Source organism: Astatotilapia calliptera, chromosome 1 (genome assembly GCF_964374335.1).
Source record: "Astatotilapia calliptera chromosome 1, fAstCal68.1, whole genome shotgun sequence".
Taxonomy (NCBI): domain Eukaryota; kingdom Metazoa; phylum Chordata; class Actinopteri; order Cichliformes; family Cichlidae; genus Astatotilapia; species Astatotilapia calliptera.
The window spans coordinates 16,843,935-16,867,742 of record NC_137422.1 but is presented as its reverse complement, the minus strand read 5'-3'; the positions used below and the strand labels follow the sequence as shown (position 1 = coordinate 16,867,742).

The following is a 23,808-nucleotide window of genomic DNA, read 5'->3' as shown; positions in this document are numbered from 1 at the left end:
CAAAGTGAAGGTTATGTTTTTACTTTAAGTTAACACCTATCAGACTGCTTAAAAAGAATACTGATTTGATTAAACTCCCACCTCCAGCGAGCGTGATCGCTTTCAAATCACGAGAAGCTAAAGAGCCGAGAGGATAAAGGCTATAAAATGAAGGTCACAGGAAGTGACATGTGACAGTTCATGTTTTAGTTTTTACGATCATATAATTGTATTTACATGCTGTGTTTTTGCACTTTTTTTTTGTCTTCAGTAAAATACTAGAAATTGGAAGTTGTGCCTTTGACAGCAAGAGTTGCCTGTTCTGGGTACAGTTTGTATTTTTAATGGGCTGAGGATTATTCTATGCTTTACTTTAGCCCAACTTTATGCTATGGCTTTAAATGAAGCACATATAACATCTGCCTTCGTTACAGAGTGACTGACGGAAAGACACAGCTTTTACCTTTAAGCGGGGCCGTGTTACATATGTCAGATTCACACCTCTAGACAGTTCACACAATTAGAGATGCCCGTTCTCTTGTCAGCTTTAACAATATCGTGGGAGGTAAAGCTATGGGTTGCAGAGATCTTTCTTTTTTTCCACATGACTTTGTTTCTGATCTCACCATCCTACTATCTCTTAATGAATTCTTGTCTCATTTAAGGCAGAAGCTCCGGTGCTGGATTCGGAGACTGCAGATATTGGTGCATTTTTTTTCTTCTGCAGTGATATCTGCTTTTACTGACAATAATAGTCTGAACACTGAATCCCTCGTTTCTAACAGGTGCATAGTTTATTTGAGGTTCCAGGTCTGAGTTGGTGTATGTTTTGCATGTTTCATGTCCTCTGAAACGTAAACATTACACCGGATATCTTTTCTTCTGAAAGTATTTAACTTAAAAACACAGACCCGGCTTAAAGAGGGCATCTCAACATGATGTTATAATACCAGTGGTTTTGTGCGTGTGCGATTTAATTGGGTGGTCACAATCAGTTGACTAAAATGTTTTGTGAGATTTGGATGCCACAATGCTGTATAGTTGGACTTGTATTGTGCTCAGTTATACAATATTGAGTGAAGTACCAATATAAATTATAAAAACAACAAACGACAGATTGTTTGATCAATTCTGTGCAGTCGGCTACAAAGTGGGCGAATTACTCCGCTTTGATTATGTGAAAATTCCTGCAGTGAATTCTGCACATCTTCCTCTGAATCACTGAGATGCGAGTGCGAGTGCCCCTCTGTCTGGGCTATTTTCTTGGCTGATGTAAATGAATATCTGTGGTGCCCTGGGGCATTGTTTCCCCATGTTACACAGCATCAGGAACCAGGGAGATAAATGGGCTTGGCCTGTCCAAGGCATCGGGACTTCTTCTCTGCTCAACCATAACTAGTAATGTCCTTTCATCCTCTGCCTGCAGTGCTATAGATAATGGAGTATTTGAAGAAGAGGAAATGCTAAAACAAAGAGACGAGATGTGGTTTATGTGATGGCAGTGGATGGGATAATCAAAAATGTCAGAGGAGAAGCAAATGTGATATAATATAGAGAAATAGCAGTGGGGTTTGAATGCATGAAATATATATATAGACAAATATAAATGGATTAAAATATAGGAAATCTAAGAAACAGTTGCCGAAAAGGAAGGAAGAATATCTCAGGCAGTTGTAAATAATCAGAGGATGAGAAAATCTCATGGGTGGTTGGATGGAAAGATGGATGAAGAGGGGCGGGACAGCAGGCAGGCTCCATGGGAGATTGGCTTAAGTAGCATGGTGCCTGGCTCCCCTGCAGTCACTGAGCCTCAAGTTCAAATTCAAAAGAAAGAAAACCTGTCAAAGCAAACACATGCCCTTCTAACACACGCCTAAACCCAATCACATGCACACAAAATCAGGAAGTTCTTTGGTGTCACTGCAGCAGCATAAAAAGAAAGAGCCCTGATAAATGTGGGATGAACCATTTGTAACATAAATGTAACTTTGTGCTGTTTGCCCTAGTAGCCGCAAGAATTTCATCAAACATCTTTTTCACATGCTTGATGGCGCACTATAGCTTTCCCTTACCGAAGGAGATCGAGAGCATGTGTATATGTGTCTCTTTGCGAGCATGTGAGGATGGCGACTGGGAGTGTTTTTCTCCGATAACCTCAGTTTGTTACTTTTTGATCCTGCTAAATTAAGATAAGGGGCTTGGTTAATTAAACTGTCACATGGCAATACCTTGAGGAATTGCCAGGCCAACACAGATTTAATTGGGTGGCTGCAAATGTCCCCGCGTTGCCTCTCTTTTTCGCGAAGCAGCCCCACAGATGGGGAGAAACACCCTCATGGCTACTGGCAAAAGACTCACGAATGACAGACATGAACATTTTAATAAAGAGGGGTGGAGCCAACGAAAGGTTGATCTGATTACTAATGTGCTACTGTAAATGCTGTTCCCATAGCTTCCTGCTTTACAGGGTTAACGCTAGGTTAGACTTAACGGGACAGATTTTAATTGCTACTTGAGTATGCGCGAGTGAGATTTGTGTAATTCTTCTGTACATTGCAGGCGTCTCCTAAGTGCATTAGCTGCAAGGGTCTCCAAAGCCCGGTGGACAATGTCAGCAAGCTTAAGATGCATCTGTAATCACCAGCAGCCAATTAACAAGCTGACCTCACCTTCCCACCTCAAACCACAACAAAGATCTATTATGGAGATTTGGAAGGCTTGCAGTGTAAACAACTAAGTGCGATGGATCTTCCTACAGTGCTTATGGGTGTTTGCATACATGTGCTTCATTGAAATTCAGAGCCACAGTGAGGTAGACGGATTGATGTTTTGCTGATGTGTAGGTTTTTCTGTAACAGGTTTAAAGAAAGCATTTGATCAAAGCACATATCCCCCAGATCCATTCAAGTTTTGCTTTTACTTTAGGAAGCTAAAAGTATTTACCAGAGTGTCCTATCACGCATAAACACTCAATGTTACTCATTTTAAAGGGAAGTGGCAGCAATTTGCGGACACACAATGAATGACGTTAATTGAAATGTTTTAATCTGATGCCGTTTTTAGAAAATCAGCACCGCTGAGATTAGTGTAGGCTCTTTAGCGGCGTTGTGGGGTTAGTGTTGCTGGAGGACATTTCCTTGATAGCGTAGCGCCCATTCAGTGGCGATGTTTTGAAAACAGTTGTCCATCTGCCCCTAGAGGTGATCAAAATCTGCCTTGATTAACAAGTGGGAAATCTCGGTAATGGTCCCTTGTGCTGACTCTCATCCCCTCCCAAGTGGGGATCAAAGAGGATGAAGTTTTGAGCCCAGGGATAATCTAGTTCCCTAGATTGTGATAATGCTGCTCGGGATGATCGTGTGGATCAGAGCGGGTTGGGGCGTGCTCGTGCCTGTGGGTTTTATGCTTGCATGTACTTGTGCGCCAATGTGTTGGTGCTTAAAAGAGAAGAGGCAGACAATAGCAGAGTGAGCCACTGGAATAGTACACATAGCCTGATGGAAAATAGGATGTTGCTGTATCTAGGCAACCACATCAGAATTCAAGACATATCAAACAACAGGTGATCGCCACCATCTTCCTTTTTAATTTTAGGCGGATTAATTGTGATCAGATATTAATTGATGGTTTGCAACAATGCAGCTGTTTACAAACAAATTGCAGTTTGACATATTTAGACAGGCAGACATACGTGGGTACTGCTCTTTGATACAGCACCTACAGATGAAGGTGAAGGACGTGTACTCATGAGACTACAAGGACGGTTATCATTTTTTCATTTATTCCACAAAGTTTCAATAGATTATGTGTTACTATGTGGATAGAATTAATAGATCCTTTTCGAAGAAATTACCCCTTTAAAACATTTTTCACAAGTCTCTACAAGTCTCTGACATTGACTGTGCTTCACTTGTGAGATGTTAGCAGGTGCTGCCTCTTCAAAAGCATTTAATTAGAATTGATAACTTGGCCATTCATAGCCAGCTTACGATTCAACAAAGGATGACCCCGGGTTAAATTTAGCACTCATAACATAATTTCTAGTTGAATCAAATGACTGCAAGTTTTAAAAGTCTGTGACACTGCCTGTGCAAAGATTCAGAGTTGGTTTAAAGCGGCTCAATTTTGACAAAAAACTATTGTGATCAGTATCTTCATCTTGATTTTTTCACATGATTATTCATTTACCTAACAAGCAATATGGGGTTACTAAACTTTAAAGTATGCATTTTCATGTGCTTCATTTCCTCCTAACTTTTAACTTAACTGAAGTGCACGAATGAAAATAAAAAGGTTCACGTTATATCGAGTTTAACACCTGCCAAGCACTCATTGCCCCCTGCAACTATCTTTGATTCATCTTTCCAGAACACATTATTGTAAAAACGCCTGGTTTGCATTATTCCAATCTGTAATTTAGCTCTAATGGGTTTTTTTGGCCAACAAAGGCCATTTTTGTGGCACATGTCCCAAATACATCAGATTTGCCAAATTTTGTTCTGACTTTAGACTTGTGTGCCTTGACATCATCGACTAAAAGAGTTAGCAGCAGATCCAATCGTTTGAATTTTGAGGGATTCTTATGAGCTTCTTGGATCGTCACATGGTCTTGGAGTTTCAGCGTCTCTCCAGTAGAGCTGAATAACAAAGTCTTAGCTGTGCTTTGGCTGGTTGGTTGGTTTGTTGGTCTTGTTGAATTTGGAGAGGGGACCAATACCGGATCAGATTGGCAGATATTTGAAATCTTAAGGATCACAAACTTTTGAAGATCTTAGTGATTATTTGAAGTGTTTGGGATTAGACTGGATGACTGAATCGTCATCAGGTTCTCTGGCTATTCTAGTTACGACTGCAGCAAGTTCAGTATTTAAACCGATTTAGCAAAAAACATAGATTTTAATTTGAAATGATGGAAAGCTGCTAGTGCTAGCAAACACTCACTTTGCAAACCAATCTGTTGTTGTGTGAAGCTTTAAATTGTGCTCAATTTTATTTTGAGTTTTCGGAGTGTTTTCTCAGTTTTACATTCGATTTTTTTTTCTTTTCCTTTCTTAGGAAATAAGTTGGCAGGAAAATCACTAAAACAGAGAGCTCTTCTTCTTCTGCCACGATGGCACCACATGCTTTAAACCAAAAGAGATTTAAAGCACCGAGGCTGTATCTGTCAGATCCTAAGGAGCTATTTATTAGTTGCCCTAATATGAAACACATAATTGTAATCTTTATGGCTTTAAAGGTATCCAAAATTTATATCAATTAATTTTTAACAATTTATTTAAATAATGAAGATGGTGCCATTTGCTCAGGAGCATCACTGTTATTTCTTGCCATTGTTTTAAAAAAGTTGCAGTGTTTGGTTGTTCAAGTCTGTTGAAAAATTCAACAGTTTATGAGATGTTATGTTCATCCAGTGCACCTCTTTTGGTAGAAAAAACCCCCAACATTTGCAGTGTGAAACAGCAACAAACTGGGACTTTGTTTATGAGTTTGTTTGGTTTTTTTGCATTTCTTTGCGACTTACAGTTTGCAAAATGACAGTAAGCTTAAGCTCTGCTGAATCTCATTTAGGTCTTAACTTCCCTGTTGTTCTGCATGGTCTCCTCCCACCCTGATCTGTGTCTGGTGTTGGCGTCCAGCTGTTCCATCAGCACGACAAGTGGTTCAGGAAACTCCCTCATTGTTCACTGACCAATCGCAAACACACCAGAATGCTGTCAACGAGCATTTTCCACCCAGTGGTTTGCATTTGCCTGCACCTGTGGTTTCGGCCCAGAGGGCATGGGATGCATGAAGGGGGTGGGGGGCAAAAAAGGAAGAGGCTGGGCACTGGCGTGGAAAGGAAGTCAGATTTCGGATTAGACTGTCTTTCTGTCTGTCGAGATTAAACGTAATAGATTCATTCTGAGTTTCCCTCTTTTTGTTATGTTTTCCTCAAAATGGATCAGAGGCCAGCTAAGCCTTACTACCCACCCGTATTTGCATTTTCGCAATTTGCATGAACTCATTGGAGCTCGGAGGCAACTTACGGTTGTGTGTGCACATGTGCAGGCATGCGTGCGTTCCTGGCATGTGCTTTGTACTTTGACAAGCAAAATAAAGAACTAGTCCAAACAATCTAATAAACGTGGCCGCATTCCCTGGGTTCTTGGCCCCAAATCACCTGGAAATACAAAGCGTTTATTTTCCAACATTTACTGGAATGTTAAGAAATTACATTCACCGCCCCTCGCTGACTTATCACATGTTGTTACACTGTATCACACTGCAGCTGAGAGCCTACTGAGGAGAGTTACTAGGATAGATGCTCAGTCTGCACTGCAGTGCTTTGCTAGCCTGGGTTGTGAATCTTATCAGGCAGAGTTGTGGTAGTGGATTGTGTGTGTGTGTGTGTGTGTGTGTGTGTGTGTGTGTGTGTGTGTGTGTGTGTGTGTGTGTGTGTGTGTGTGTGTGTGTTTGTGAGTTTGTGTGCCTGCGTGTGTGTGTCCAGGCCCCTCTGGAGTCCATTAATCCCAAATCTAACAGACTTACTGCAGAGGCAGCCTTTGATGTGTGCTGAATCCCTCTCTGGAATATTGGATGCTGCTTCCATAATACCCACTTCCCTCTCTCTTGTCAGGAATACATTGTTTTGTTTTTCCCCCCACGACGCTGATATTGTCCGGCAGGACAGGTGGCTGCTGTGTTATGAGTTTGTTTACAATTCAGGTGTGTTTTTAGTGGTTCTGTGATCTGTAATTTTACATCTCTGAGCTCCTTTAATCCCATTCTTATCTTGTGTAAGCCTTCTAATCTTTGACCCTAATCTTAAAGCGTCACATAGAATGGGGCAGTGCAGATTGACAAGAGTTGTTTTTCTCACCTTCAAATTCAATGCATACATTTGTCAGCGAGAGCTGGGGTCCTCCAGCCTTGGGGTTTTCTGTCTTATGAGTTGAGTCTGAAAGGTATTTATTGTTATATATTTCTATTTATTTGTGTTTTATTGCAGTGGCCTGGACTTGAACCCAGCCTATTTTAAAGCCTCGCGCTTATAACCCTCTAGTCTCAGGAGTGAAACAGATGGAGAGGCAAAGAAAGTATAAATTAGATAGTGAGATGGAAAACACATTTCTATTTGAAATGATTATCCTCCCCGACGGCTATACTAATAGACTGTTATTGCATTTCCGTCAGTTTCTTTTAATCTAATCATGCTTATAAACAGATGAGTGAGAGTGTTAGTGTTTGCGTATATTCATCCATACAGAGACATAAGCAACCAGTGTCTAGACGGCAAACACCAATTTGGCTGGCGCATGGAGGAACATCAATGCTAAAGCAATGCTGCTGAAACACTAGGCATGTTCTTCTGCATGGAGAGGAGATTGCAGTGACAGACAGAGAGCGATAGGAGGAGGAGGAGGTGGCGCAGCAGAAATAGAGAGGCTGGCAGAGCTCGCTGTTGCTAATACATCCAAAGTGTGTCAGTTAGCTCTCTAAATGTGTTAGGCCCCGGGGCTGAGAAAGCCAACACCATCGACTCAACCTACCGCACTTCACCTTTCCACTTAGCCTCTGTTCAACACCCGCCAATATCCTTGGAGGGGGTGGGTGGGGTGGGATGGTTGGGGGTGTGGGGGTTTTTCCAGTGCTGCTCATTGGCACGACTGATCAGATGACTCGGTGCTAAAGTGTACAGTTTTCCTATTATACATATTAGTCTCATGAGTACACGTCCTGAAGTGCTGAATTTAGAGAAGGTAGGTGGTATGCAGCGTGGCAGGTAGCTTTACAGTTGGTGTGCTTTCACACTTACTTCCCTCCTTTGGCAGCTTCGCTCCAGTGTTCAGCAGGCAGTCGGGGTGTGGGTGATCCCATTTTATGACAGTAAGTCATCATACTATTTTTTATATGACAGATCATGCACACAGAAGAAGTCATTTTAACTTGAATATATGCCATTTATTGTGTAGCTAGTATTAACTTGTGCCATAATATTTAAAAATACATGTAAATGGTGTACATTCCTGTAAAGAAATTGCATATATATATATATATATATATATATATATATATATATATATATATATATATGTAGTGCATATATATATATGTAGTGCATATATATTGTGCATGATCTCATATTCTCGTGTTGCTGTTCTTCCTACGCCATCATAGTAATGTTAGTTAAGCATCAACATCGCAAATGACCAATGATGTTGTTAACCAGGAAGTTATCAAAAGCAAACCCAGCATTTACTGCATTTTATTAATGAATAAAGCAAAAGCTTAAAGTGTGCATCATTTCTTCTAAAAGATTTCTTATATAAATGAGGGCCTTTTTCTCTATGACATCAGAACAACATGACTAATGTTGGTCCTGAACCAACATTATTATGATGATGCAGGAACAACAACGACAACACGGCGATATCAGATACTCCGTATGATGTAACAGCTGATCCATCCCTTATTTATTTCATCATTTACTCCAACATTTTTGCACTCTGGACCTTTGCGCATATAAATAGACAATAACAATATGTAGAGCATATGTCACGCTGATACTGTCCGTATCCGGAGGCAAGTTCCCTGTATGTGTGCGCGTACTTTGCCAGTAAAGCCGATTCTGATTAAAGGAATTGTGATTACACTCGATTAATGTAGACAGACTGACTTTCTGTGCTCCAGTGAGTCAAAGTGGAAGAAAAATGAAAATATTATGCACACTCTAACAAGCAGGCTTGGTCTGTCAGATTAGTCTGTTTGAAAACATCTGAGTGGTGTCATGTCAGGTACGTGATTAAATTCACAATTTTTTTTTTTTTTTTTTTTTTGTGGGGGGATTTTCACCCAGGGGATGCTTTTAGTTCAGCCGAAGTAATGTAAGAGAAATACACATTTTTAAAAGTGTCACTAAGAAATGCGAAATGCTCTGGTTGGTTGGTTTTTCAATTCTGTAGAATTTAGTCTGAGAAAAACGAATGTCATAGCAAATCACAAGGGTTTGTCCTCCATCGTCATCTAGTAATATTTAAGGCTTCTTGCAAAAATTACGATTAAAAAAATTGTGATTTGCAACACCGATACTGATACTTGGTAATTGAAAAATCTGATAGATTGCACAAGATTTTCTTCTTTCACACACATTAAACAAATTTCCAAAATATTTATCAAGTATAATTATTTATGAGTTCTTGCTATGACAACATAACAATGCGGTTCAGCTAATATATAATATGTATTGCTGATATTATTGATCAGGCTCTGCTGTTTTACTTGCTAAGGAAACAGTATTGCTAGTAGCAACAACCTGTCGAATATCCACAAGGCTTGCAGAATTTTCCATTTGCCCTTCTTTTGTATGATAATGCATTTTATCTCAGACTTCGGTTGCAAAGCAGAATAGTGCTATCATTTGATATGAGGGAGAACCATGTCCTAATGCAATAGTAAGGTTAGTACTATTCTGCTTTATGCTGTGTGTGTAAGTGTTGTATTACAGTGATGGTTCTGTGGAGACAGAGCGTCAGAAGCACTTTCCCTAATCCTGCTAAAGCAGCACACATGGGAATGATTACTTGCACAAAGCCATGACACTCTGAGTTGTTCAAATCCTTTTGTTCAAAAGAGAGCGACAAACAGAGGGGCAGACAGAGAGCGGGAGACAATAAAAGAAAGTGATTTAATTCAGTAAATGTGACATCATTTTATGTCTAGTTGATCTTCTTGTTGTATGGGTTGCCCGAATGAAGCCTCCACAGTTCTTCGTGTTGTTTTGGGTCGGCTATCAGGACAGGGCCGCGGCGCTTTATTTTTAGGCAACAAATCGAGTCAGTTTAAGAAAAGATCCCCCAATTCTAGAGCAATGGAAGTGGATCATTAACGCAGCATGGCTAAAATGTAAAAATTTGTCGGAGGGAAGCACTTCAAAAGACGACCCTATGTGAATTAGAAACAAAAGGTTTCCTTTCATTCTTTCTTTAATAGGGTGTTTTAAACCTGTTTTCTCCTTGGATAGAAACAGGATTTCTGTAATGAGCTGGTGAGTCACTGATTCTCTCGGCTTAATTTTTTTTTTTAATTCCCTGCCTCCTCCCTCTTTTTTTTCTCTTTCTCGCTCTCACTTTATTTCTTGTGCTCACTGTCTCTCTAAATGGGCCAAGGCAACTTTCTTTGCCGTCTACTGGGGGAAGGAAGTAGATTAAGGCTGTTAACAGGCAGAAGGATGCTGATCAGCCTTTCTGGTCTCTGCTCTAATGCTCGGTCCATACTGTGCTCTCCTCCTCCAGAGGATCCTGGGCTATAGGCTCCCTTTGAACACATTGCGTTTGTTTTGAACTGGCATGCGGTGGAAGAAGTGCTGTTTAACTGAAAAGCCCATTTGATTCGCACAAATATACCCCAAAACGATTTAAAAGTGTCATGCAGAGACGAAGACAAAAGAAGAGAAAAAATAGAGTGCACTGTCTTCACATCTGCAAACAGTAAGTAGTAGTGAGTAGAAATAAAGCATTGTGCAGGCCTGCTGTGTCTATTTGTGTTGCTTATGAGTGAACATGCTGTGATGCGCACACTCTAAAGACAAGGCACACACAAGTACGCTATATTTAGATGACAAACTGCCATAAACCCAGGCTAAAGGGGGAAGAAATAAACAAAAGAGAGAGGGGGGGAGAGAAGCAAGGCGGTCCAGAAGCATCCCCTGTCACGGTGCAATCCCCCATGTCCTAATTACACAGGCTTAGAGGAAACGGAGGATTAGCCACTGATTCACCACGCTTCTCGCCTCATCTTCTAATAAGTTCCTTTCTTGTCTCCTTGCCACCCTTTGTGCCACCCTCCATGTCTTTCTCTCCAGGTAAAGGTAGCAAGATACTATTGACTTGCGGCTTTCTCTCTTTCTTTGTTACATCTTGTCGGCATGCCAGGCTCAGAGAGCATGAGCATGTTTTACTTTCAAACACGTCGCCATAAAGAGTCTTAAAGAGGTGTTTGAAAATATTACTCACCTGTGGATCTGTTTTTGAACATTTATGTAGTTCTACATGCTTTCAATATAAGAAAAAACATTTAAAGATTATTTATAGTACAATTTCTATATTTATTTTTACAGATATTTAAAATATTTTTTGTAATCCTGTATTTATATGACTTTATATGGCTTATGCCAAATGCATATTGATAACCCATTGCAGGATGTTTGTGAGGAATTGTCTTTAAAGTCCTCTGGACTCTGGCAACATTAAGATTTTGTTAAATTAACTTATGATAAACACATTGCATTGGAGCTGATTAGTGCAGAGTTGTTGTAGAGTTAGCTTGTATAAACAATGGCTAATGTTCTTCAATGCTATAGATTTTTCAGATTTATTGTTTGCTAGGTATAAATAGCTTAATGACAGTAGGATAGATGTCTGAGGGCTGTTCCTCTCAGACATCTATATCTAATAGCTTCCCTGTGGCTACTCTCCTGAAATTGCTCCACCATTAAAACACTTACAGGGTGAAAGAAAGAGGAGCGATCTATTGCCAGAGGAAATGTGAATTATACAAGGTCTTAAGTCACAGGTTGGAAAGGAAGACTTTTTTTTCGGGGGGTTGGGAGGATTGTCCGTGGAAAGAATCTGTCTTGACTGACCATACAATATTTAGTGAGCGTCTCTGACTGCCGTGAACACAGAATACTCAGAGCTGCTGCATGCTCGATAATATATATTTTTTCTTTGTTTATTCTGCGGTTAGCCTTCTTTTCCTTTGTTTCTGTGTCTCCAGCATTGAAAATCTCTTATTGAAGAACACGCAGAACTTGGCTGAGCGGGTTTCTCAAACACAACAGTGGGAACTTTGTCACATGTCGAAGATGTGGTTACAGATAAACAACAGTTTGTCTGTTCTCAGCTCTTTTTTGGCTTTGAATAGGTTCCCGTGGCCGTTTATTACTGTGGAACCTGTTCTTCTAGTCTGAGATTTGCCTGTCAACAAACAGAGAAATGCTGACATTCACCTCTTTTTTATCGCACTTGTGCGTAGGCTGACCTTTGCTAACAATTAAGCGGGTGGAAATCTTCTGTAATTGATATTTTTGTCAGGGAGCTCATGGATTGTGTGTGAATTGCAAGTCTAAAACATGTTCTCAAAATGCACTAAATTCAGGGAAGTCTATTCATGTTCGAACTGGGTATATTAATCGAGGTTCATTAAAAACCAATCGATATGTCCTCAAGTTGCCTGCACACTGGCACGGGAAAACTGTAAGTGGTCACTCCGCAAGGACGTCAACAGGCACACACATGTGCGCTCACAAGCAGCAGCGGTTATAAAACCACGTAAATCATTTGCAAACACATTTGTATTTATAAGGACTGCATCCCACATTTTACTGCCCTCATTTCTGCTTTGTGTTAAAGGAAAAGTGCTGTTTGAGCACACCGTGTCATTTAAGCTAAGGAGCATCCGCCTGCCCTCATCTACACAACCCACAGACCCTTCTTGCCACCCACTGCACACAGCAGTGCTTGCTCATCATTGATTGGGCTTTGTGTGTTTGTTTTTGTTTGAATATGAGCTTATGCTCCTCTTCCTCTTCCTCTTGAGTTTTTATCCCTCTCTCTCCTATGCACAAAGACTCTTTCCCCAAGGTGTTCTTTGAACAACTTAGCCAGGCATTAGCTGACGGAGGGACTTGTAGCTCATGAGGGAACGCCTGAAGAGAGGACGTGTTTGATCCTAAGATATCTGCCCTTGATTCTGTCTCTTCTGTGCCAGCCACCCAGTGCTCCCCACCGCCGCTGCCAAGCATTTCTGCCTATAAGTCGGCATTCTTATGCCTCCAACTGAGATAAAATCTATCACGCTGGAGAGGACTACCCTTCTCATTGTGCAAAGTCACCCACTGCACATGAAAAATAAAATCTACTCACTCAACATCTCTAAGGTATGCTTTACATCGACTCCACAATTTAGCAGGAACATAAGTTAAAGAGGAGCAAAAAAGTCTATTTAAACATTCAGCTTGCTCCAAATTACCAATTTATATCACATCACAGGCAAAATTTAGTGTTGTTTTTGGTTTCAAGCGGAGCAGTAGACCGGCGTAAAATGCTGGTCCCCTAGCAAACTGTGATGAGTACACCAAAGCAGCAGTTTCATGGAAATACTATTGTTTTCCAGCCTCTTGAAATTAAGTTGGCAAAATATACTGGCCAACTGTAGAGAACAGCCAACGTTCCCAGCACAGCTTTGTTTTAGATTCATAACAGTATCGGATGCAGTAATTCACTTGAGTAATGTCCTCATTTTCAACACAGCAAAACTGTGCTGCTAAAAAGAAATATAGACTGACTTTAATCTGGAAGAAACTAAAGCATAACAGGTCTGTCAACAACTTAAATGACAGAGGCAGCATAAAACCACTTCCATAGATTTTAAATGCATTTACATTAAAATCTATTTCATTAATAATCATTAATTAATACTGCTTTCTTTTATATATAATTTATTTTCTTGTGTAGCCCCTCCAGTCTACCTTGACAACTGAATTCTTGACAAGATAATGTAGCACAGTCGGCTCACTAAGGCCCAAAGTCTGAAATACTCTATTTAAGTACTGTTTTTGGTCGACCGGCGACCTGAGAAGTCAGATATTTAGCAAACATTAGGCTCAGTCAGAGTGGAGACTCTCTCATCTGTGCAGTCCAAATATTTAGTTACCCTGATTGGCTGAGAATGTGGGAATGTGTGTGCGTGTGGGGTGGGTGGGTGTATACGGATGGATCAGCTGGGCTAGATAGAACTAGGTGAGGAGATTAAAAGGAAAATGACACACACACATGCACACCTAAACCCACACTGCGAGCTCCCCCAGGTGAACAGGTGCAGTCATGGTCTGTCACAGATGCTCTGCGCGATTCGTCAGCTGCCATTCCTCCTGTCCACCTTGGGTGGTATGGGAGAAATTCACCACAACACAACCGCAAATATACACAAATGCACTGACTGATTTTTTTTTTTTTAGCCTCATAGCCTTCTGTAGCTTATAGAGCTGTCTAAAGACTCCCCAGGTGTGACTGTGAGGAAAACGACTGATGAAATTTATGATTTGTAACTTTTTAACAAGTTCTTGAACTTAGGGAGCACTCTAACATGCTATGGATTTTCCCAGTGTTATGTTTTTGCTAGCCGCAGCCTTTGAGTACACCTCCCTCTTGGTTCACCCCTCCCTTCTCAGGAACCACAGTGTGTGACAGTGGGACATTAATCACAGGGCTGGGTAATAAAGCGAGGAGGGATGGGCATGTAGGGCCAGGGGGGCAGGCGTCTGGAGGGAGAAAAGGCTGTTTAGGGAAATCACACCATGCTTTATGACACACACTGATACACAGGCACACTTTTACACTCACAGGTTTCGTTGCACACCCTGTGCACATCATATTGAAAGCGTCCAGCCTAAAACTTTGAAAAATTAGTTGAAGAGGAGAGAAAAAAAACAACTCATTATTTAGAGAGATGTGACCATTACCTCTCTATTAGTCACTGCTTTGCCTGCTTGTGTCATGTCATGTGGTCCGGTCCTTGTTAATGAAGTGTTAATTTAGAAAGACTTTCTTTTTGTCAGCAAATGAGAGGGAGGTTTTTGGTTTTTTTGCAATTTAGAAAGACTCAATAGGTGTTTGCGGCTCATTAAAGAATAACACCTTAACTGCTGCTGTGCTGCTGAGGTGAATGGAAATTTCTGTTAAGCTGAAAATGTGAAACAGTAAAAGAGTGTGAATGCATGTGATCACTTACTAAACGATAGCACGACACAGTTCTTTAATCTACTGGTTGTGTAACTTTTCAGCCTCTTTTTTTTTTTGGTAACATCATCTTCATTCTTTCTTGGCTTTTCACTCTGGAAACTCGATTGTTATTCATGTAGTAGGTTTATGAAAGGTTCCCGATTATAGATCCTACACTTCTGTGAAACACAGCTTCAGCCCGGTAGATCCTTAAGATCGACCTATTGAACTGACTGAAAGCAGAAAAAAATGTAAACCAAACTTTTGGACTATGTAAAGACTCTAATTCAACCATTACTAATAAATCAGCTTTAAATCTTCCTCAAAAGACGTGTTTTTTGCGATAATTCTTAAATTCTTAAAACTTATTTACAGTACATGGATTTCCTTGGAAAACAAGGCCAAGGACAACATCACAGAGGAATTCAAATTGGTGTTAATAAGTATTAATCATATACAAAATGTTCTGTTCTAAATTTGATCAAATGTAGCATAACAAAAAAGGGTAATGGCTAGCTTTCAGTTTAGCTAGCTCTCAGAGAGATTTAGGCTACGTTCACACTGCAGGCGAAAGCGCATCAAATCCGATTTTTTTGACCCTATGCGACCCATATCCGATCATGCTATGACAGTGTGAACGGCACAAATCCGATATTTTCAAATCCGATCTGGGTCACTTTCGTATGTGGTACTGAATCCGATACATATCCGATGTTTTAGAAAGCGACTGCTGTTTGAACGGTCATGTCGCATTAAATCCGTCTTCTATGTCACCGACACAAGACAGACGCCAATTATCAGCGCCAGAGAAGACATCGAAACTGACAGTGAAACTGTTGGGAAGACAACGTTGGAGAAACGTGAACATTTTATTTGTACTGTATAATCTGCAGATTCTGACAGAAATCTGCAACTATCCTTTGAAGCACCGCTCCTCTCTAAAACAGCAATAAGGATCATTATTAGGTTATTTGCATTATTATGTAAATTTACATTATTATGTAAATAACAAAATAACTTAAAGCAAAAATTGGGAAACGGAAAGTCCAAAGTCTTTATATCAACGGCCATCAGTCAAACAATATTGTTTGCTCTTGGTCTAAACAGAGCGCGTTGTGTGTGATGTCTTCTTTTGCGCATGCGGACCGCTTTGAGCGTTCACACTAGAGTGTGTTTGCTGTCGCATTTTATTTGTAGTGTGAACGAGCAGACAAAAAAATCGGATTTGATCAAAAAATCAGAATTGAGCAATAAGACCTGCAGTATGAACGTAGCCTTAATGCTCAATTCCGATTTTTTGATCAAATCCGATTTTTTTTGTCTGCTCGTTCACACTACAAATAAAATGCGACAGCAAACACGCTCTAGTGTGAACGCTCAAAGCGGCCCGCATGCGCAAAAGAAGACATCACACACAACGCGCTCTGTTTAGACCAAGAGCAAACAATATTGTTTGACTGATGGCCGTTGATATAAAGACTTTGGACTTCATGTTTCCCAATTTTTGCTTTGTTATTTTGTTATTTACATAATAATGTAGATAACCTAATAATGATCTTTATTGCTGTTTTAGAGGAGCTGTGCTTCAAAGGATAGTTGCAGATTTCTGTCAGAATCTGCAGGTTATGCAGTACAAATAAAATGTTAACGTTTCTCCAACGTTGTCTTCCCAGCAGTTTCACCGGATGGCCAGGAAGCGTTCGCGATGTCTTGTCGGGTGCTTCTCTGGCGCTGATAATTGCCGTCTGTCTTGTGTCAGTGACGTAAAAGACGGATTTAATGCGACTTGACCGTTCAAACAGCAGTCGCTTTCTAAAACATCGGATATGTATCGGATTCAGTACCACATACGAAAGTGACCCAGATCGGATTTGAAAATATCGGATTTGTGCCGTTCACACTGTCATAGCATGATCGGATATGGGTCGCATAGGGTCAAAAAAATCGGATTTGATGCGCTTTCGCCTGCAGTGTGAACATAGCCTTAATGATGTTGTGGGTTACATGGTGTTACTACTGATCATTAGGTCATTTTAAAGACAATAAAGTTCCTTCATTCAGCGTTTTTTTTTTCTTTTCACCAAACGTATTATCTTATTCTGGCTCATCTCACAAAACTGATGTTGACAAATAAAACAGTGAACACGAATCATGTACTTATTTGCTTTCTTTTGAAACATTGTGTCCTTTTGCTATTGCTGAAATATTTCTTAGAGCAGCTTTCTGACTTTTATATCCATTTTAATGTGCTTTTAGCATTGAAGATAACTGGCAGCTACAGAGATGTCCTATCAAAGTCACTGTCGCGCATTCTTGAAATTTTGCCCGTAAGTAAGGCAATTAACCCTGCTAAACGTAGCAGCTCTGTTTCTCTTTAAGAAAGTATTCAGAAGTTTAAAAAAAAAGGTGTGTGTGGAATTAAACCTTTTTGCTGGCAATAGAGGTATAATACATATCTGATTTCAATAAAGGATTCAGGTCAAGAGTCTACGATATGGCTACAAAGATACAAAAATCAACCCTGCCTGACTTTGACTTGGAATTTTGATAAGTGTTACAGTCCCACTTTCCCTTGAAGCTGCAGCTGAATCTTACCTCTTCTTTCTAACGATAAGATGTTCTAGTCATCAATCGCACATTTTTTGCTAAATATGAGTGGATCACCCTCCTGCCTTTCATGGATTCCCATTTATTTCACAGACACTGTACTGGCCTTTTTGAGACTTGAATGTAAGATGAAGTCTAAAAAAAAATATATATCTCTTTATAATGTCAGTGCCTGGTGTTTAGGCCAGTTTTGTAAATGAGTGAACAAAGAAAGATAAAAAAAAATCTCTGTGCATGGTGAAAGTATATATTAATATCTTCATTTTCATCTCAAGGTTTTGATTTTACAACAAATATCTAGAATACCGACTTCAAATTGAAGATGCCAAACGAGTGCAGGTATAAAGCGGTGGAGATATAATGCAGGTAATGTGCTTCCTCGATGATTGGCTAATATAAATAGGAAATATTTATACTGCTGTATCAGTTCAGATGAGCAGATTTTCAGTCAATCGGTGTAGCTTATATTGGACCACATAATCGCAAGAGAGAACCTGCTGAGCATGCCCCTGGTGGCCATATCAACACAGGCAAATGTGTCCTTGATCCAGACATCTACTGCCCATCCCAGAGAGCTGGTGAAGCCTAGGTGAAGAAAGTGAGAGAAGGAGGGAGAGTGCGAGATGAATGTCACCTCTGCTCTCATATGTCATATTGGTAGTCATAGATATGAGGAGAACGCCTCAAGGTTGAACGTGCAGCTGAGACATGAATAATCTATCAGAGGATTCCTCCAACTAAACAGAGGGAAATATGTCAAAATGGATTATTTATAATTTAATTTACACGTGTTGAATGGACAATCACGAGACATTGCTGAGGCCAGATGAATTGTTTGTGTCTGGAATTCACACACTGGTTTGTTAACCAAGCGTGGTTACATGTATTCCCTGTACGCTGTAGCTTGGTGATGGATCACAATAACAGCGCGTTGTCATTAGAAAGTGCATTCAGGTTTGCTTTTTTGTTTTTCATGCACAAGCTTTGGACCGAATCGCTTTGACATGTTGTTTATACTTTCTTACCCAAATCACTTTTTGCACAAAACACAGGCACACACTCTCCCATTTCTCAGTGCGTGCAGACGCATGCACTCACCCCCACACTATTTAAATGTAGTCCGTCTCGTACTGGTCTGGCCTCTGCTTTCCAGCTCACCTTATTTCTTCTTCAGATGACTGCTTCAGCATGGGAAATGTCAAGCTCTCTTTGCCAGCACTGTTTGGCTTCTTCAAACATTTGTGAAGTGTTAAGCTCATCTCTACAGCTTAGGAGGGCAGTCTCTTAGGAATCTAGACTGCTGACCCGCAACACAGCAAAGACAGCCTAGCCAAGTGCACTCAAGCACATCCACTCTGCCTGCTCATTCGCATCAACCAAAGATTGTATTAGTCCCAAGTTTGTGGTCTCTAAAGCAGCACTCTCACCGTGCTGCAGAGGTTCATGCATTGCATAATGGAATTGATGGGGGTAGCGTCGCAGCTCTTAACAGCAATGTTGTCTTTTCACATTTAGTTGGAAACAATAGTGGAATGCTGCACTTAGTAGCCTCATTTTAACTGCAATTAATGTTGCCTTTAAAACAAAGCCAAAGCAAACACTCTCCTTGGTAACAAATTCATCTAAATTCCACCTACCGATTTGCATTTCAAGAGCTGAAACCACAACAGGCTTGTTAGACGAAGATAAATTACGCTGATTTTTAAAATGTGCTTTGGTTCCAAACTTAGTGTGCAACAATGAAGAAATCAAGGTTTAAATCATTAACAGTCAGCCAGAGAGGTGAAAGAGGTGACAAGCTGTAATGAAAATGAGCAAGAGAGATGGCTATGTTCAATTATTTCTGTCTGCCACCTGTTCTGCTCTCACTTTTACTGGGCTACATAAACAGATATGAAAATCCTGTGACTAGAACTGCCTTGCTTCTCTCCCTGGAGACAGCTGCCTTAGTGTTGCATTTCTGCAAGAAATTGGAAATATGGTGTTTACCATATATGGTTCCACAAACAGAAAGAGGCGCATGGCGTATCTCAAAAGTAATATGCAATTAGCTTGAGCTCTTTAGACGTCTGTGCAAATAACCTTTTCTATTATACCGGAGATGGCTGTTAAATTTTCCTGTGTGTTATAACATTTGTGAGATTGCCCCAACCTGTCCCTTTTTAAGTTTATGCGTCTTTAACTAATGGCGTGATAATGTTTTTCTGTCACATTTACAGTATATTTCACGGTCACATCTCATGATGATGGGAAACAAGGACCTATTTGTGTTCATTTTATTTGTGCTCTTGGAACTGTTCAGATATTGTCTTTCTGTGTGTCCTCTTGATTTCGTCCCACCCAGCCAATGTAGAAATTCCATTTAGTATGGGACAACAGATGCTTTTTTTTGGTTGTTTGTTTTGTTTCATTTTTCACATTTTTTTTTCACTTATGCCCAAAAGGAGGGGAAAAAAGTGCTTCTTCTTTTATTATTATTCTTTTTAAAACCAAGTTCTGGATCCGTTTGACACAGGCATGAACACTCCCATAATCAGCCAGAGTGTGCATCCTTCTGCATAGAGATGAAAGCGGGGAACACACACACACACTTATACACACATGCGTGCACACGCCAGCAACAAGAGCACACAAATAAACAGGCACAAACACACAGGGAAGAAGCACAAGCCATTTGGCACAGCCTCTCTGTCTAGGGAGGGCTTCAAAGCCCACTGACATGAATTTATGATAACGGCACTATGCCTTTGCCAAACCTCAACTGTTGTTGTTTTTCCTCTTGCTCCCTCCCCATCCTTTCTGTATGCTTTGCCATCCCCTTGATCAGGGCTTTGGAAATTGCTAGCAGGTGTCCCCCAGTCCCCTTGAAAAGCTATGTGCACGTACTATATGTGCATGTGTTCATGAATATAAGTGTGTGTGCATGCGTGTTTTGATAGGGGGAGCCTGATCGGGCACTTCCTTTTTTGCATCATTTCATTAGGACTGGCTCTAGTTCTAAGACTTAAGGCTCCAACTTCCTGTGCAGCTCAGTTCCATGATACTTCTATGAATCTTCTACCCTCTCCCTGTGTGGTTGTACTCAATTCTGTGCTCACTACTGAAATAAAGATCACTTTCTTCTCCGTCCACTCACTCCTTCTCCCTTTTTTTCTCTCTGCAGATGAGGATTGTCTGAACTGTACAGAGGAGTGCCGGGTACTCGGTCATTCTGACCGCTGCTGGATGCCCCAGTTCCCCACTGGAGGAAACCAGGCAGAGGGTATCGACTACCGCAACAATATGTTTGTGCCAGCAGGGATGGAGACTGTGCCAGAGACAGAGACCTACGAGACTGTCAACCCCAATGGCAAGAAAACATTCTGTACTTTTGGCAAGGAGAGACGTGACCACACCGTCCTGGTTGCCAACGTCAAGCCCTACTTGAAGGCGAAACGTGCTCTCAGCCCACTGCTCCAAGAGGTACCCTCAGCCTCCAGCAGTCCTACCAAGGGCTGCTTCACCATGTCTCCTTGCTCCTCAGTCAAAAGCCCCGCCGACGGGGCCGAAGGCAAACCACCTCCGGCCACCTGCTCTGGTCACTATGGTCCTCCTGATGGTCAGTACCTGTCACCCACCAAACAAACCAGAGAACAGGGGGTCTACCCTTCCTTGCCTCCTTCAGACCCAGTGGCCAAGGTGCTCGCAGAGGCTCGCTCTAGGATCAGCCAAGAGGCAGCAGGTGAAATGGAGTGTGTCCTGGAGCAGGTGGAGCCAGATGCAAGCCGTGACGGAATGGACGCTGACCAGGTGGTGAGAGACATCGACAAACTATTGCAGGACTGCAGGGGAAGTGAAGCCACTGGCACACTCAGGAAGTGACACAAAGAACTGCAGCAAAAAGAAGTCAAGACGGTAGAGAGAGGAGTAGGGTGCTATTCCACAAACTCTCATACCAAAACTCTCACCAAAACAAACTGAAAAAAGCTTAAATGGCTCTTATGACAGGAGCTCTTTTCACTGTATTTGTCGTAAGAAAACACTGAACATTTAATATATCAGTCATTCAGCACCAGTTTCGGTGCTGAGATCCCTACCAACAGAAAGGAACTTGGTAACAAACATCTGAATTCTTCTGAATTTATAAACTCTTATGTTTTGGATTCCTAAGCAAATTGCAGAGGTTCTCGCCTCAGGCACCTCGCAAGCTTATTATCTAAGTGCCCACCAGCTCATAAGTGTGTTGTTCATGGTCTTGTGAAATCCTACATATTTAAGTGTGTAGGTGGATTTCTGTTATGTGTGATGGACATGAAAAACGATCGAAAAAGGACTATTTATGGTCAGATGCGACAATCGACGCGGACGCAGAAACAAATTCTAATCGTTTTGGGGCAGTCAAAAGACCGAAATCCACAAGCCGACCTTATCCTTTTTGAATTTAATCTAAGTGTTTGGATCCTGTGTCTGAAAAGATTGGTTAATCAGGGGTGTGTTCGCAGGGGTTTGTTATGAACTGGGGGGTCGGAGTGGCTTCAGTGTCCCGCTGAAGGTGAATTATTACCAGTGTAACCATGCTTCACCTGTCATCTGTAGCTACATGTGTAAGCCGTGTCTGTCTCACACCTCTATTTAAATGTTCACGTTGCTGACCGGTGTAGCTGCACGCACACAAGTTTACACACGTGCACTACACTTTGCGCAAACATACGCTGACACACGCACTGATGCCTCACCACACTCAAACAAACACACACACGCACACATAGACACAAATGCTTAAACACAACTGTCCATCTGTGGAATTGTCCTATACATGTACGTCATCAGCTTTCAGTCCCTTGTGTACGGTGAATTATCATGTGTGTGGCTCTGCCTTAAGGCAAGTTGTAAAAAAAAAAAAGGGACATTTTTCCTCAACTGTGAAAAGATGATATCTATATGATTATATAGATGACTGTATGTATGAATCCATGTATAGTGTCCAAATATTAACAAAAATATTTATACATTTTGTAAGAAAACGAAAAAAAAAAGAAGACGAAATGAGGAAACTAAACGAAATGTGTCCTGGCGTTAAGGTCGAGAGCGGCGTATTAACTGAAAGAACTACAGAGGACACTGCCATTGTTTCGAAGACAAATATCCAAAAATATAAGCGAAGAAGAAAATGTCCCTTCACATTCTCACTATACATAATATCATTATATGTGTAAATGTATCCAATTTAGATGTGTTTACATCAAAAAAATTGACATATTTTTTATTGATTTTACTGCAATTTCTGTGCATTTGAGCCAAATTGTTATGTGTACAAAAGCTATATTGTGTATTTTATTAAATTAATATATAGTTGTGTTGCAATATACTTGGGCTTATATTGTATTTGGCAAAAGTTGCCTTAGTAGCTGTCGAACTCTGTGAGTTTGCTTTAGTTTGGGTTTTATGTTGGTGTTTTCTCTTTTGTTTCGTTTTTTTCCATCTCTATTCTGCATCTTTGCAGGCTGGCTTCAGTGCTTTTGAGATGTCGCCTCTTTTTACCCTGAGATCCAGCTGGATCAGATACAATAACTGTTGAAAGCTTCATGAGCCAGCTGATCTAGAATACGGTTCGAACCAACGACAAAAAGCAACAACCACAAGAAAAAAAACAGTTCAAATATTTTTGCTGAGCAGATTTTTACAGGGCAGCTATTTTCTTTAACTAGTATACGTATTTTCTGTTCATTATGTTTTTACTTTATCTCCAAAAAAAGAAACCTGCCATATGGAAAGTGGAGTGGTTTCCTTGGTGATCATAAAACTGCCTTACTGTCTCTGCAGAGAGCTTGTTGTATCTGTGGAGCTTGTGACTGCTTATAAAGCCCTGGTCCACCAGAATGTGCATTTTCTATAAAGGACCAAACGAGGTTCTTTTTTCAGCAGTCTGTGTTGTTTATGTATGTACTCAATACCTGTTAGAATTATCATAGTTTGCAGAGAAACTTGACATCTAAAATTCTATCTGAAGTTCTCTTTTTTTTCCTTTTTTTTGATGTCTTTGCTGTTTAGGTACATGGTTTTATAGAGCCATGTGACTTCGCATTCAGGCTTTCTTAAGAGGAATAAAAAAGATACAGACATTTATTTTTGAAACAATTTTGGCACATTTCGGCCACTCTCTGAAATAATAGCGGGAGGTGCTTTTTCTAATATTCTCTGGTGGTAAAATACGCAGAACAGTAGGCTACTAGATTAGATGTGTTTTGGAAAAATGTGACCACAATCACCAAATGTATGTGGAGATGCAGCCATGAGAGGGAACAGTGACTTCAGATCCATACGACTCCTGGTACGTTTAACACCGGGAAGAGCTGAATGGGAATCTCAACAGCAGATATAACACCCTCAGTCCTGTGAACACATCACATCCGAGTTCTTTTGCTTCCTTTTTCTTAATTGAGATGCATGTTTGGACATTCTCTTGTCAGTCTGCCATTTTGTT

General features: G+C 40.7%; 1 protein-coding gene across 1 annotated transcript in view; it reads left to right on the top strand.

Annotated features, from left to right (window-relative positions):
* The window catches only part of pcdh17 (protocadherin 17), a 64,787-nt gene extending 42,095 nt beyond the window's left edge, over nucleotides 1-22,692 (top strand). Inside the window, exon 5 of the mRNA XM_026165265.2 lies at nucleotides 20,509-22,692. Within this exon, the coding sequence (XP_026021050.1) occupies nucleotides 20,509-21,206 (698 nt within the window). The 3' untranslated portion in view covers nucleotides 21,207-22,692. The remainder of the gene's footprint in view (nucleotides 1-20,508) is intronic.
* Nucleotides 22,693-23,808: the final 1,116 nt, after the last annotated feature.